The sequence below is a fragment of the Carex rostrata genome, chromosome 11 (genome assembly GCF_964058835.1).
Source record: "Carex rostrata chromosome 11, lpCarRost1.2, whole genome shotgun sequence".
Classification (NCBI taxonomy): Eukaryota; Viridiplantae; Streptophyta; class Magnoliopsida; order Poales; family Cyperaceae; genus Carex; species Carex rostrata.
In genome coordinates, this window is record NC_135928.1 from 1,396,492 (window position 1) to 1,410,405 (window position 13,914).

Genomic DNA, 13,914 nt, shown 5'->3' on the forward strand with positions numbered 1-13,914 from the left:
GTTGATTTTTAAAAGGTGGAGAAGTCATTTACATAGTTGTAACAAATTAAGATTTATTATGGAAGGTATTAAATCTTTTTCATCTTTAGTTTGTACATTTATGTGAACTGGAATATATTTTGGATAAAACAAAAATGTTCTCTATGAAATATATTTAATTTTTTGAATATATATTAAATTATAATGTATTGTTTTATAGATATTACAAGATTGACTATAGTCTATAGGTCTTTCTCTAAAGATCGCATCAATATTTTAAAGAAGGCAAAATATTTACAGCATTATATGCACCCACTATTACATAATGCCAACATTATAACAAATGAATGGCAATTCAGAATCACCTTCAAATCCGTACCTCCATTAATTGTTAATGTGACATTATGGCTTTCAACAATTCTGTAGTCCTCTTAACATGTTGTACTTGATAACAAGTCATGTCATCCAAATGTAAACACATCACATTGGACCTATTATGGAATGCACTATAAGTGGTAAATTGCGGTCACCAATGAAATTTTTTATTTTGCAAGAGCAAATTTTAAAGTGCCGCATCAACGAGCAAAAGTGCCAATCAATGCAAGCATTAACCTAATCAGGTATGCAGCAAATGACAAAAACAGAGACCAAGTCCGCTTTGCTAAACATATTGTACTTACACATCAAATCACCAACAAACAAACAAAACACTAAAACACTGACATTAAACACTCACTATCTCTCAGAGTATCATTGCCCCCTCTTTCTTTATTTTCCATTTTTTTCTTTTTTCTTTTCCCCTCACTTGAGTTGAACCTCCCTCCCATAAATCCAGCTAAATGCCTTGTTCCTCCTTTCCTTGGAGGCACGGCTCTGGGCCCGCTCCTCCAGCCTCCGAATCCGGGCCGCAAGTGTGCACACGTATTCCTGTGCCTTAGCACCCTCGCCAGAGAGACCTGTGAGGTCACCAACTTTCCAGCGGGCCACCAGGAAATCGAGGATGTCAGCATAGTCCTTGGCAGTGTAGACACCAAGGCGCTGTGCTACCATGGAGAAGTGCTCGAAGAGGTTGTCATCAACGCCATCATACATCAGGTGAGCAGGCATTGAGATCTTCTTGCGCATCATGTCTTCCAGAGCAAGGATGGTGCCATCTGGGTCAAGCTCGAACAGCTTTTCTGTAATCTTTGTGTAGGCTGTCTCGTGACGCTTTTCATCTGCTGCGATCATCCCACACAACTGTAGAAAGTTTGAAGATAATTTTTTAAACTGACCAAGGTAGGCGCAGTTCAATCGGAATGAATGAAATATTATTATAGAACCCGCAACACACACACACAAATCAAGAAAAATGGAAGATTAAGTGTTGAACAAATTTGGTATGGTCAACAGTTTACCTGAGCAAGCTTGAGGTCCCCATACTCCTTGGCATGGCGAGCAGTGTTGCCATGGGATATGAAGGTGGCTCTTTCCTGGAATGAGGTGTAGATGAAACCCAGGTAAGGGTTGTTTTCTGTTCTCGGATCCTGTCAGTCAAACAAAATAATAATAATTTCATGTAAGCTTAAACATTAAAAACAAAGGACTTTGTTGTTGAGGTCAAAAATTAATTATGCATGCATTAAAAGAGACTAGAGCTAGTAGCCTAGCACCTTTAGCTGTCACAGGAAGACTAGTAACTCTATAACCCAAAACAGTTCTAACTTTATTTTTTTTTCCCATGGATTTTAATGTGTTCATGTGATTATTTCACTCTTTCAGCTATTTCCACCAGTTCCCCAGAAATAACTCTCTAAACTGGTCCAACATACAGAAAACAATAAGACCATTAACAGCAATGGTATACATCACCTATAGTAGTGCATGCAGGTACCTGCAAAAACAATATACCAAACAGTAGACTATACCAGTATCTGTAAGTGGTAACAGGCAAACACACAGAACAAGAACTCTGGATATATTGCAACTACAAAATCACTTTATTCCTTACCATGCCGGAGCCAATCAGATATTGGATGGTCTTCTCAATCATCTTCATGTCAACCCGACCCGATAAGTACAGGTACTTATTTAATAAATCACCATGCCTATTTTCCTCAGCAGTCCAGGCACGCGTCCAGATGGCCCAGCTCGTCAGGCTCGCGCCAGTCTCATCCCTGACCCCGTCAAGAGTGTTCAGCATGGTCTGATACGTTGGAAGTGCCTCCTCAGTTATCATGTCCCCAACCAAGCAGACATAATAATCGTCTGGAATTTCCTTCGCCCGCAATCGGATCTCCTTTATTTCATCATAGAATTCATCAGAGGATGGCTCTGGAAGGAAGTCCTGTGGCTGCCAGCATTTCTCCACCGGCTTAAGTAGGGGCAAAATGTTGGTCTCAGCCCACGACTCAAGGCTTTTGAACATCTCGATCTTCTGTGGCGGCATGGAGTGGGTTACTTGCACATGCACCTCGCGTGGCGGGCTGAACGGTTTTTTCTGGGTTTCAACCCTGGAAGAAAAATAATTGTTAGAAATTGGACAGTTTGAGTGTAAATAAGAGTTAGCTAAGGAAATTTGGTCAACTTGAGAATTAATCGGTACAGACATTTCTGCAGCAAATACAAATTATCATCAGTAACCCAAACTCTGGCACAACTTACTGATATTTATGGATCAACTAATCTAATACTGTGAAGATGTCAGCCTCCATACATTTTCTATAGATATCATGTTTCTTCCCACGTACACCCTTACAAACTATATCATGTGACCTGTTAAAAGATGGACAATGTCACACCTACACCATCCTACTCTGAGTATTTGTAGAAATGCCAAAAGTACCTCATTTACAGTCTTACACTGACTTATGATAAGAGCAACGGAAAAACCAGAAAAATATGCATAGAAAGAATGTTATTCATATTTCACAGGGTTTAAGTATTTACTAGACATTTCTTTTTCTTTTTTGAGATGAAGCCCGCAGGCATACTAGACATTTCTTGCTCTGCAGGAATGCCCCTAACATTTGAAGTTTGCCAGGAGTAAATGCTAAATTTCCACCAAATATCAAATAGAAAACAAATCAGGAAAAACCAATGCAACCTATGCCCGATTTAAGACCCAAAAATGAGTGCTACAAAATCTAGGGTTTCAAATAAGGTACACCTTCCTGACATATTAGACATTATCTTAGCTAATTCATTGCATGCAACTGCAAATAAATTGGAAACATTGATCAGATGTCATGCTTATGAAATGAAGCATCTTATGTCAGAATATTGGCACAATGATTGCCATGAAGTAAGACTACGAATCTAGGAAATTTTTGACAATTTCTCGAAACTCTCCTTATTCAGAATCAATCTAGACCTGACTCAATCCGAATTGGATAGATCAGGTCATATTTTTATGGGAAGATTAAATAATCTTTTGCAAATTTGCCCCAATTTATAAGAATCCAGGGAATCGAATAAAATAATCAACAGTTAGAACCGATCAAGATAGAGACTCACTCGCTTTTATGACTGAAGACTGATGATGAGAGACGAAATAAAAAAAGGCTCAATTTATACGAAACACGCGAGAAGAAAGGGAACGAAAAGATGGCAGCTTAATTTATATAAAAAAAAATAACTTCTTCAACCTCAAAACCCTCGAATTGCAGCAACTGTTTCAGAAATCGCTAAACCCACATAAGATCCCGATAAACCCACTGAAGCGATAAAAAAAATAATAATAATCCTCAATCCCAGATTAAGGGGAACTCGGCGATAGAGAAAGGAAAAGAAAAGGAGCTCACTTGGTATCGACTGTAGCCGCCATGGAGACCCTGATAGGAGCCATTCTCCTTCCACTGTTGTTCTTCGATGGCGGAGATGAGAAGGAAAGGAACAGCTCCGGTCGCAAAGCCACTCGATACGCCATTGCTGGTGCTTCCCTGTTCTAGATGGAGATATAGTAATCTTTCTGAGTCTATACCCAGAGAGAGAAAGAGAGAGAGAGAGGAGGAGAAGAGAGCGAACTGATAGAGACGGGAGTCGGTGGGGTAGAATTAAATCACGGCCACAAGCCCACAGGCCACAACAGCCCATTTATAGTAATTTTACTCTTTTACCCTCTTGTTATTTAATTTTGGTACTTTTGGTGAATATATTTGAAAATTTTCATTACTTTTTTTAGTTTTGATATTTGCAATAACAACTTTTAGAAAATTAGGAGGGGAGAAGAGAGAAAAGAGAGAAACAGAGTCTAGAATGTTCTTATGTGGTTCCCCGACATTCTGCGCTAAAAACAAGTATTAGAGCGAATAAAAAATTCCACTGCTTGCAGCAAATGTTTGCTAATTGCGACAACTAGCGGCTCTACGTGTGACTATATGTATATATTCAATTGCTTAGCTGTTCAAAATAAGTAATGAGCAACACCTGACCGTGTTGTGAGTCTCAAGGGTATAATTCATATCAATTGCAATCCCTAAGGTTATGTTTGATTGTTGATTAGAATTTAAAAGAATTAAATTGCTAATTCTAAGTCAAGATTAATTAATTTACTTTTGTTTAATTGAAGCATGTTACTTGAGTTATGGTGTAATCTACTTTCATTAATGGAGAAAGAGAATATAAAAAAATTTAATGTTGTCTATAACAATCAGTCTTACAATGTGGAGTAAGTTAATTCATGTAGAGTAACTTACTCTAAATTATTTCAAATTTTACTCTAAGTTACTTCTTTTTTTATTCTCATTTTGGTGGATTAAATGTGGAATAAGATGCTTAACCACCACTTATTCCACAACCAAACATGACTTACCCTGTGGAATGAGATTTTAGTCATTCGTTCTAGTCTGGCACTAATCTTAGAAAAAAAAAAAAACCTTTTATATTTTAAATAGACATCAAATTAATTTTGAGTTGGCCGAAAATATTCCATTTCCTATGAGTTAATCCGTAATATACCATAATTTTATATTATTTGGGGATATATCTTGGAAGTTTTACATAGTAGAGGGTTCAATAGTAGATGGATTCATTGGATTACACATTGGCTCAAAAGTTCTCAATCTTGCATTAGTATTAATGGGGAGATAACTCCTTTCTTTTATTGTAAACGGGGTGTTCGACAAGGAGATCCCTTGTCTCCCTACCTATTCATTCTAGCGGCTGATTCGTTAAGTAAAATCTTTACTAAGGGTAGACAAGCTCAACTAATTAAAGGTCTCGGTCCTAATTGCTTTAATAACCAAGCCATAACAAATTGCCACTATGCAGACGACACTATTCTGTTTTTGGAAGCACAACATGAAATAGTGGAAGCTGCATGGTGGGCAATGCAAGCATTTGAAGCTGTTTCAGGCATTAAAATCAATTTAGATAAGACAGAGATGTATCCTCTTAATACTGATGTAGGTATAGAACTTGCACACACATTTAGATGTAAACTTGCACACTTTCCAATCAAATATTTAGGACTTCCCCTTCATGATTAGAAATTGACTTGTAGACATTGGCGCTTTTTGATTGAGAAAATTGAGAGACGACTTCACAATTGGAAAGGCCAACTATTGTCTATAGGAGGACGACTTACCCTACTCAACTCTGTGCTTTCAGCAGTGCCACTATATGCACTCTCATTATATCAGGTGCCTAGCACAATCATTAAGGAGGTTGATAAAATTAGGTGTCGATTTTTATGGCAAGGTAGTAATCGAAGTAGGAAGAAATATGCACTTATTAGATGGCCTGTAGTCTGTTTAGATAAAGAATATGGCGGTTTAGGTGTTTTAGACTTACATCATATGAATTTAGCTCTTTTGGCCAAATGGTTATGGAAATTCAAATATCCCACTTTTAATAGTAAATGGAAAATATTGATTTCACATCTCTACTATAGTCATCACAATTCTGTTCCAATCTCCCCATTTTGGTCTGACATTTTACATTTAGATCACCTAAGTCATTGTAGTCTTAGATATACTCCTGGTCAAAACTCCATAGTCAGGTTTTGGGAAGACCTATGGTATGGAGAATGCTCCTTAGCTGTTGCATATTACACATTATATGAAATTTGCACTAATCAGCAAGTTCTACTTTCTGATGTAATCACTACTCAAGGGAGATGTGTGAAATTTAGGAGATCTCTTACAACATTTGACCACATGGAATGGGCTCAAATACTTCATATAATTAGCACTATCTCTTTTACACACCTTCATGACAGGATAGCATGGAGATGGGACACCAGAGGGCAATTCACAGTGAAATCCATCTACAAGTTGTTAATTTTTAGAGGCATAGGGGTTCAACACCCAATGGTTTGGTGGAATATACCCCTACCTCACAAAATTCAGATTTTTATGTGGTTGGTGTGCAGAAAACGTATTCTAACTAGACATAATCTAAGCAAAAGAGGGTGGTCAGGAAGTACCAAATGTTCATTCTGTAATGAGGCTGAAACGATTGACCATTTATTTTTGAATTGTCAGTTAGCACAGCAGGTCTGGTTTTGGATGGGTCATGCCCAAGAATACTTTCGAACTTGGAAATCTGTCAAAGATATTATGAAATTTGCATTTACATTATCTAAGTATCAACAACAAGCTTTTCTAATAATTTTTAGTAGTATTTGTTGGACAATCTGGAAACATCGTAATGATGTTAGTTTCCAAAATATTAATCCAAAAACAGGAAGGCAAGTCATTCTTCTTACAATTTCCTTGATTGAATATTGGACAGGAAGTAAACGCACCAAGCCAAATATTAGAGAAGCCACTGCTATTTGGCTGCCAACAGCAGATGCCATTGCAACAATTCCATTGCAGATTTGGAGACCTGGTGACGATCAGATAGTGACACTGCAGTTTGCTGACCCATACTCTCCTCAACCACCATCACCTCCTCCTTCTCCACCAATCTGATGTGCAGCAAGGGCATTTCAAGGCCTGATTTGGAGCTTATCTAAACTTTTGCTTAATAATTTCTAGTTGTTCTGTTTCTAAGTGTTGTTATTACTCAGGCAATTTTGTGATTTTTGTGATCAGTTAGCACTTGCCATGATGAAGCCAGTATGGGGCTGTTGTTATTAGGTGTTGTTTTTCCTCAGGCATGAATTTTGTGCTGTGTTAGCACTTAGCCTGATGCAAAAAGCCATTATGGGGCTGTGGTTCTTAAACAGGTTATGGGATGTTTAGGGTGCCGATTGGAGATTATCTTGTTTGATGGATCTCTGTCAATCGTATCCTATGTTTTGTAACTTAATTTTGTTTCGTAACGAAGCAGGGCTATGGCCTTTTTACCAAAAAAAATAAAATAAATAATTTTATATTATTTAAAATAGTATAAATATTGTTAAGATTGAATTATCTAGAATATTAATGTAAAAGTATTTAACTTAATATTTAATGTTAAATTTTGGATTAGCTAGCGCTAATCTTACACTTTATAATATTAATGTTATAGAATTAACACTTGAAAAAAAAATTATAAATTTTAGCATGATTCATACTTTGAGAAAAAATATTTTGCAAAGTTCATGCTCAATATTTAAGACAAATCTCGTAAAAAAAAAAAAGTGTCGAGTGCAGTGTTGTACAAATTTGATTTTGTAGAGAGTTGATCTTTTTAAAATCCCAACATGCATGTGCTCGGATGAGTATTTTATGCAATTTATTTTAATTTTTTTTCCTTTTGTTAATTATAATCGAAGTAACTTTTTCTATAGGAAACATCGATAAAAGACGAAGGAACAACAATTAAAAAAATGGTGCTGAATGCTCTACAATTGTTTTTGGTTGAACTTTTTAGGAGGAAGACGCTAAACTTTGGGAAGATAAAATTAAAAAAAAAAAAAAAAAAGTTAGATTCAACAAGTTAACTTTGGATTAGAGTAAACAAATATCATACCATATCTCACAAGTAAAGGTTGTGTTTGGAGTAAATACAGAAAGATTATCATTCATTGGTTTTCACTTTAATTTCCAACTCAAAAAGTTTCTCTTTTCAGTTCTTGAACATTTCATATTATGACATATTATTGTTTCTTTATTGAAGAATAAATAATCCGAATAACTCGTGATAAGAAAGTAAAGTTAGTCATTCAATTAATTTCAAGTAGCTTTTAAAGAGTTACTTATAAAACAATAAACATATAACATTATACCTCAGACATAATGAATTGTTTTTCATCATCCTTTAAAAATAAGCATATATGCAAAAGGGTGCTAACCATTGCTTAGAAAATTTAGTCTATTTTCGTCAATACCATAAACTTTTTATTTTAAAGTTCATAGATAATTAAATTTTCAAATTTACATGATTCATCATTTTTCCAGAGAATAAAATGAAGCTCTTAAGTTGTGGAATTAGGCTTGACTAAAGTATTGAAATCTCCATCTACTATTTGAAGCTTTAAATGATTAAGAAATAAAAAAGAGAAATCACAGCCTCAAGTACCATTGTCATATTCTTATTTTTATTTTAGTGACTAGTCTCGTAATTTTAAAAGTCTATATTAAATTGTGACCGAGGCTATGGTAATATCCATATTATGGAACAATGCATGCTATATATGAATTCATATATTTATTTTTAAAGTTCAAACTTTCAATTCAAACCATTAAACATAAATTTCATATCAAGTTTAAAATTTTCAAACTATTTTACTATTTCGTAGGTAGGTAGAAAATTGCCACTTTTAAATGATCTTGAATTTTCAAATCGAGTGATATTCTACTTATATGAGAAAATTAAAAAAATTCTAAAAAATACATAATCTGGTATGCAAATAGATTTTTTATGAAGGTCTTGTTAAAATATTTCAATTAACTGTTTAAACTTCAAAAATAAAAATACGAGTTTGTAGCGCACAGGTGGTTGTGTAATACTACATATTACCATAACCTCACTCATTAACTGGAGTCTTGAGTTTCCTTCTAAATTATAAAGAAGACTAATTAATACATCCTTCAATCTTTTTACTATAAAAAAGGTATAACAAGAAAAAAAAAAAAAAAAAAAAAAAAAGGGGTCCAAACTGCCATTAAAAAAATATTTACTGTAAGTGAAAAATGCAGTTAGTTGATTGTAGGTCGACTGATTTCAGATTTATGCATAGGAAATAAAAAAAAAAAATAGAGGAGGGTTCAAATGCCTCCATGTTTTTGTGTCTTCATCATGCCTCCATCTCTCTCCATCATTTTCAAAGTTCAAACAGTCGATCCGAACCGCTCAACCTAACCTCCATACTAAAATATGTTTGAAGACCAAATTTTATATTTTTAGGAATTTTTTTACTATTTTTTTAGATAGGTAAAAAAAATACTGTTTTTAGATGGTTCAGATTTACTGATTTTGTACCTATCTAAGAAAATAGTAAAAAAAATCCTAAAAATATAAAATTTGGTCTCCAAACATATTTTAGTATGGAGGTTAGGTTGAGCGGTTCGGATCGACTGTTTGAACTTTGAAAATGATGAAAATAGATGAAGGCACAGAAACATGGAGGCATTTGAACCCTCCTCCAAAAAATATATCATAAATAATTATTTTATTGCAAACTAAAGATAAGATCTGACGTCACTTGCTGCAATTGAAGCTTCCAACTGCCTCAATTATTACAAACCAAACATTCCATAAAACTCAAACTTCAAAAATAAATAATAATGTACTTTTACATCTTTATTAATTGTAATAATTTGCTGTAACTCAAAAATTCCTCATAAAAAGTAAAAAATGGCATGTTATTGGAAAAGCTTCCAACTATGAGGCACAAGTAATCCGGAAAAGTTGAAACTTAGAAATATTTGAAGTGGGATACGAGCGTGGCGATACTATCTAGGAAGAGTTGAACTGGCAAGAACTAAAAAACAAATAAGATTCTCTCACTTGCCTCCATTTGGCAATTTAGACTTTAGAGAGAGAGAGCTACGTGGGGCCTTCAAATTCATTCAGCAACTAACAATGCGTCCGGACTCCGGACAAGCGCTAAATAATATGCTCAATTTAATTAAGAAACGAAAGTGCTTTTCTTTTCTTTGTTTTTGGGAATTTCATGTATATATTCCAGAGGTTTTCAAAATATAAGTTACTGTAGAGGAAATAAATCTACTGTTATTTCAGATTTCAATTGTTGAAATTTGTGCATGAAAATTGTTTTCTTTGAAATTTACGTATTGAAAAATTTGAACAGTTAGAGATGTGAATAACAGATTATATTATTCCTTTGGAATAGAATAACAGCAAGGACGTGAACTCATAATGAAGAGTAGTACTGTTACGGTTACTGTTACTGTTACTGTCGCCAGTTGGTTGTCTCTGTTTTCGTTGTTCTACCAATGACTTGAGCTCACAGTTTCATCAATTTCTCACGGAAGTTACTAAAGGCGTTGCCGTGTTGGTTGAATTTCTGTTACTATTTGGATAGGAAATAATAACATCGATGTCTCCGTCCATTCCTCATTTCATTGGAAAACCAACTTGATTAATGCAAGTTAGTGATTTAATTTAATAGGCGGTGCGGTTGGATACTATAATCAGAATTTGTGCAAATGCGTAATAAAAAAAGACATCTCTTGATCTGTCTTGTCTTCGTACAACGCGGACAAACAATTGCTTGTAAATAAGTTGTCGTGACACTGACAGGTAAGGAATGAGATGGATCTCTCTAGGTACTACCGACTACAGACTACGGAAGGAATTCGAATCCTCTGAGATATCTCAAACTTTGCGTGACTTTATGGAAAATCCAAACCGTTTAGTTGCGTTATACACGAATCTCAAAGCAAACATATGCGGGCCCCCTACATCACCCCCGAATAGGCACCGGACACGTCGGTCATACAAAAGTTGAGATATCTCAGAGGATACGCACTCCTACGGAAGTCGGCAGGCTTTCATATCCTATGTACAAATTCACAATTCAAGAGGGCCTATACACACTTTAACGGCCTTTTCTAAAGATTTATTGAAAATGAAATTTATAGGTTGATACCGACTGTCGCTCTCTTCGGGAATTTTATTTGTTTGAGATCTGATTTGTAATTTAGATTAAATTTAGAATTAAAATTAGAGTGAGTCTATGCCTCTATGGTACTATGCATATTACGATTTGGCCCGTAATACGGTTCAATATTTGAGTTTTCAAAATTTTAACGGTCGATTCGAACCGTTCATCTTGTTCTCCATATTAATATGTATTTGGAGACCAAATTTTACAATTTTTGAAATTTTTTTACTATTTTTTTAGATTTATTGAAAATCACTGTTTATGGATGGTCCAGAATTTTCAGATCAAGTGATTTTCTAAATATCTAAAAAAATAGTAAAAAAATTTCAAAAAATGTAAAATTTGGTCTCCAATACATATTAATATGGAGAACAAGATGAACGGTTCGGATCGACCGTTAGGATTTTGAAAACTCGAATATTGAGCCATAGCACGGACCAACCCGTGATATGCATAGTACCATAGACTCACTCTTAAAATTATAATAAATTATTTGAATTCTAATTTATAATTAGAATTAGAAGTTAGTGTATTGAAAATTACAAGTCAGAGCATTGTAAATTATAAGTTATATTATTTTTATTTTTTTTATCTAGTATCCAATTAGCTAATAAGTTTGAATATAATTAGTTATTTAAACCTGATTCACTATTTTTTTGTCCTCGTCTTACGAAAATCTTGAATCGACTCCTGACAGTCACATCATGCAAATGGTTGCATCACGTGTGGTTGTGGTAATACTGTGACCACGCGTATTGTGATTAAATGTGACGTGATTGAACATGATTAATTATTATTTTAAAATTTTAATTTAGTTTAGTAAAAATAATAATAAAATGTACTAAAAATATAAGAAATTATTAAAAAATAAAGAGTAATGATTTCATCCCCCATTCTAGTCCCCTAACAGTTCCCTTGGCCATTAACTACTTATGGTAACTATCTCACCCATTCTAGTTAGTCTTTCTAACTGTTTTGACCCCTCTTTCTCTCCTGATCAACAAAATTTTTTTTTTTTGCGCTCTTCATGGCCTTCCCAGCCTCTGCCTCTTCTCTTTCTCGGCGTGGTGCACCATTGAGATCTGGCGAGGAGAGCGTGGTGCACCGTCGAAATTCGACGAGGAGAGTGTGGTGCATCGTCGAGATCTGGTGAGGAGAACGTGGTGCACCATTGGAGGGGGGGTCCATGCTAGCCCAGCGAAGGTTGTTAGAGTGCAAGATATGAATACTTCATTAGTTAGATATGAATACTTCATACCTTCAATATGAATAGTATTAATGTCAAGTGTGAATACTTACTATAAAAAAAAGATTTTAAGTGAATTGAAGAGGTATAGGAAGAGATGTCCCAAAAGAGGTGTCTAATTTTGAATTGTATAAATTATTTCTTATATGTATGAATACTTCATGTTGTCAACATATGAGTACTTCATTTGTTAGATATAAATACTTCATTATTTAGATATGAATATTTCATTAGTTTGATATGAATACTTCATTGTATAGATTCGCTGTAGTGGTCCCCAATCTTAGCAAATGTCGCTTTCAGACGGTTGCGGTCCCCAATCCAGACTGTCAGACATCGTCAGTGGTCCCCCTGGTCGTTACTGGTCCCCAAAATTAATGGTCCCCAACAGTTTGTGTTTACATTTGACCAATATTATGGATAATAAGTAAAACTACTTAAGTCCATAGGTATGAATACTATGTCTGTCAACGATGAAAAATCGCGTTAGTTCTGCAGGTTACCGGCAGTTATCTGATGTCCAAGTCAGTTAGTGGTCCCATGTCGCACGTTTTTTGTCTTTTAACACAGGAGACGTTTAGGGGACTGATATGGGGGTACTGTTAGTCTGTTAGTCGATCCCAAAAATAAATTATAATTAAGAAATAACGTTCAAAAATGATTGACGTAGCTGAGTAAATTTAGTTGACATAATGTGGCATGACTGGAACAATAAAAGATAATTATATCATGGAAATAATCAATCAGGTAACCGATACATGTGATTGGTAATATGACGCGTAGCTTTTCAAGTTCGACGTCGTTTGTTGCTATGGTGGAAAATAATTATAAGGACGAAAATGGTCATCTGGTATCAAATGAAATCATTTTTCATTTTTCTTTTTACCCGTGAATGGTTTCCAATTAAGAAAGTGAGAAGAATTAATTTTTTTTTTTAATTTTGATTCAATAAAAATTCAATTGATAATTATTCCTAGTAAACTTTTTTCCAGTTGAAATGAATTGAAATATTAAAAGTTATTTCATTTCGATCAAGGACAAGGCATGTGGATAATCAATAATGGGTTTTTGGTACATTCACAATCCGGTAGTAGCTAATTAATATTATGGATCTGTAATACTTCGGGCTGCACGGATTTTAAGCAATGGATATTTTCACCGGGCTTGGGGCCCAAGAGAACCTTTCATTTTCCTGGTGTTATCACTTTTCAGTGCAAAGATAAGTCGGCCCATATCTCTAATCTTCCTTTTCGGTTCACTTCCCACTTCCCAGAGTCATAGCAGTACAACACTTGACCGTGTAAAATGAGATCTGACTCGTCCGTTTCAATTCAGCACGCATCTCAAAGTATACCTTACATTCCAGATAGACATCGAATATATTTTGGCTTGGCTGTGACTATTCAACGTGGTCAGGTAGCTCAGGGGTTACTCATATTTCCTCTGTTTCAACTTTCACCACTCATTTCCCAGTCCAGCTCAGAACCCTGGATTCATTTCAAAATTTTCATTGCTTCTCGATCATGCGAGTAACCCTTTTGCTATAACAGTTTCACCCTAAACCCACATTGTAACCTATATGCAATCGCTGCACCGGCCACAGTAGCTTCTCAAAATGTTGCTAAATCAAAGAAAGAAAATAGTTCAAATGACCACGAGTTCTCTGTGTACACTAAGAGGCTGCTTAATTGTGTCCCCATCCTTTAAA

The 13,914-nt window shown here is 35.0% G+C and overlaps 1 protein-coding gene and 1 long non-coding RNA gene across 2 annotated transcripts; one reads left to right on the top strand and one right to left on the bottom strand.

Moving 5' to 3' along the window:
* Positions 1-611: 611 nt before the first annotated feature.
* LOC144561760 (stearoyl-[acyl-carrier-protein] 9-desaturase, chloroplastic-like) lies at positions 612-4,015 on the bottom strand. Its single transcript, XM_078310854.1, has 4 exons — positions 3,762-4,015; positions 1,970-2,471; positions 1,377-1,505; positions 612-1,218 (listed from the first exon to the last, which is right to left on the bottom strand). The coding sequence occupies exons 1-4, from the start codon at positions 3,884-3,886 to the stop codon at positions 781-783; spliced, it is 1,194 nt and encodes a 397-aa protein (XP_078166980.1). The 5' UTR covers positions 3,887-4,015; the 3' UTR covers positions 612-780.
* Positions 2,776-3,737, top strand: LOC144561764 (uncharacterized). The gene is made up of 2 exons (XR_013513917.1): positions 2,776-2,899; positions 2,946-3,737. It is a non-coding gene; the product is annotated as an uncharacterized LOC144561764 (long non-coding RNA).
* Positions 4,016-13,914: the final 9,899 nt, after the last annotated feature.

Bases quoted from the DNA above. Each gene is read 5' to 3' on its own strand.
- LOC144561760 (XM_078310854.1), bottom strand. From the start codon at position 3,886: ATGGCGTATCGAGTGGCTTTGCGACCGGAGCTGTTCCTTTCCTTCTCA. The intron at 2,472-3,761 runs GTGAGCTCCTTT...TTTTTCTTCCAG, and splicing joins GCGGCTACAGTCGATACCAA to GGTTGAAACCCAGAAAAAAC. The intron at 1,506-1,969 runs GTAAGGAATAAA...TTTGACTGACAG, and splicing joins ATCTGATTGGCTCCGGCATG to GATCCGAGAACAGAAAACAA.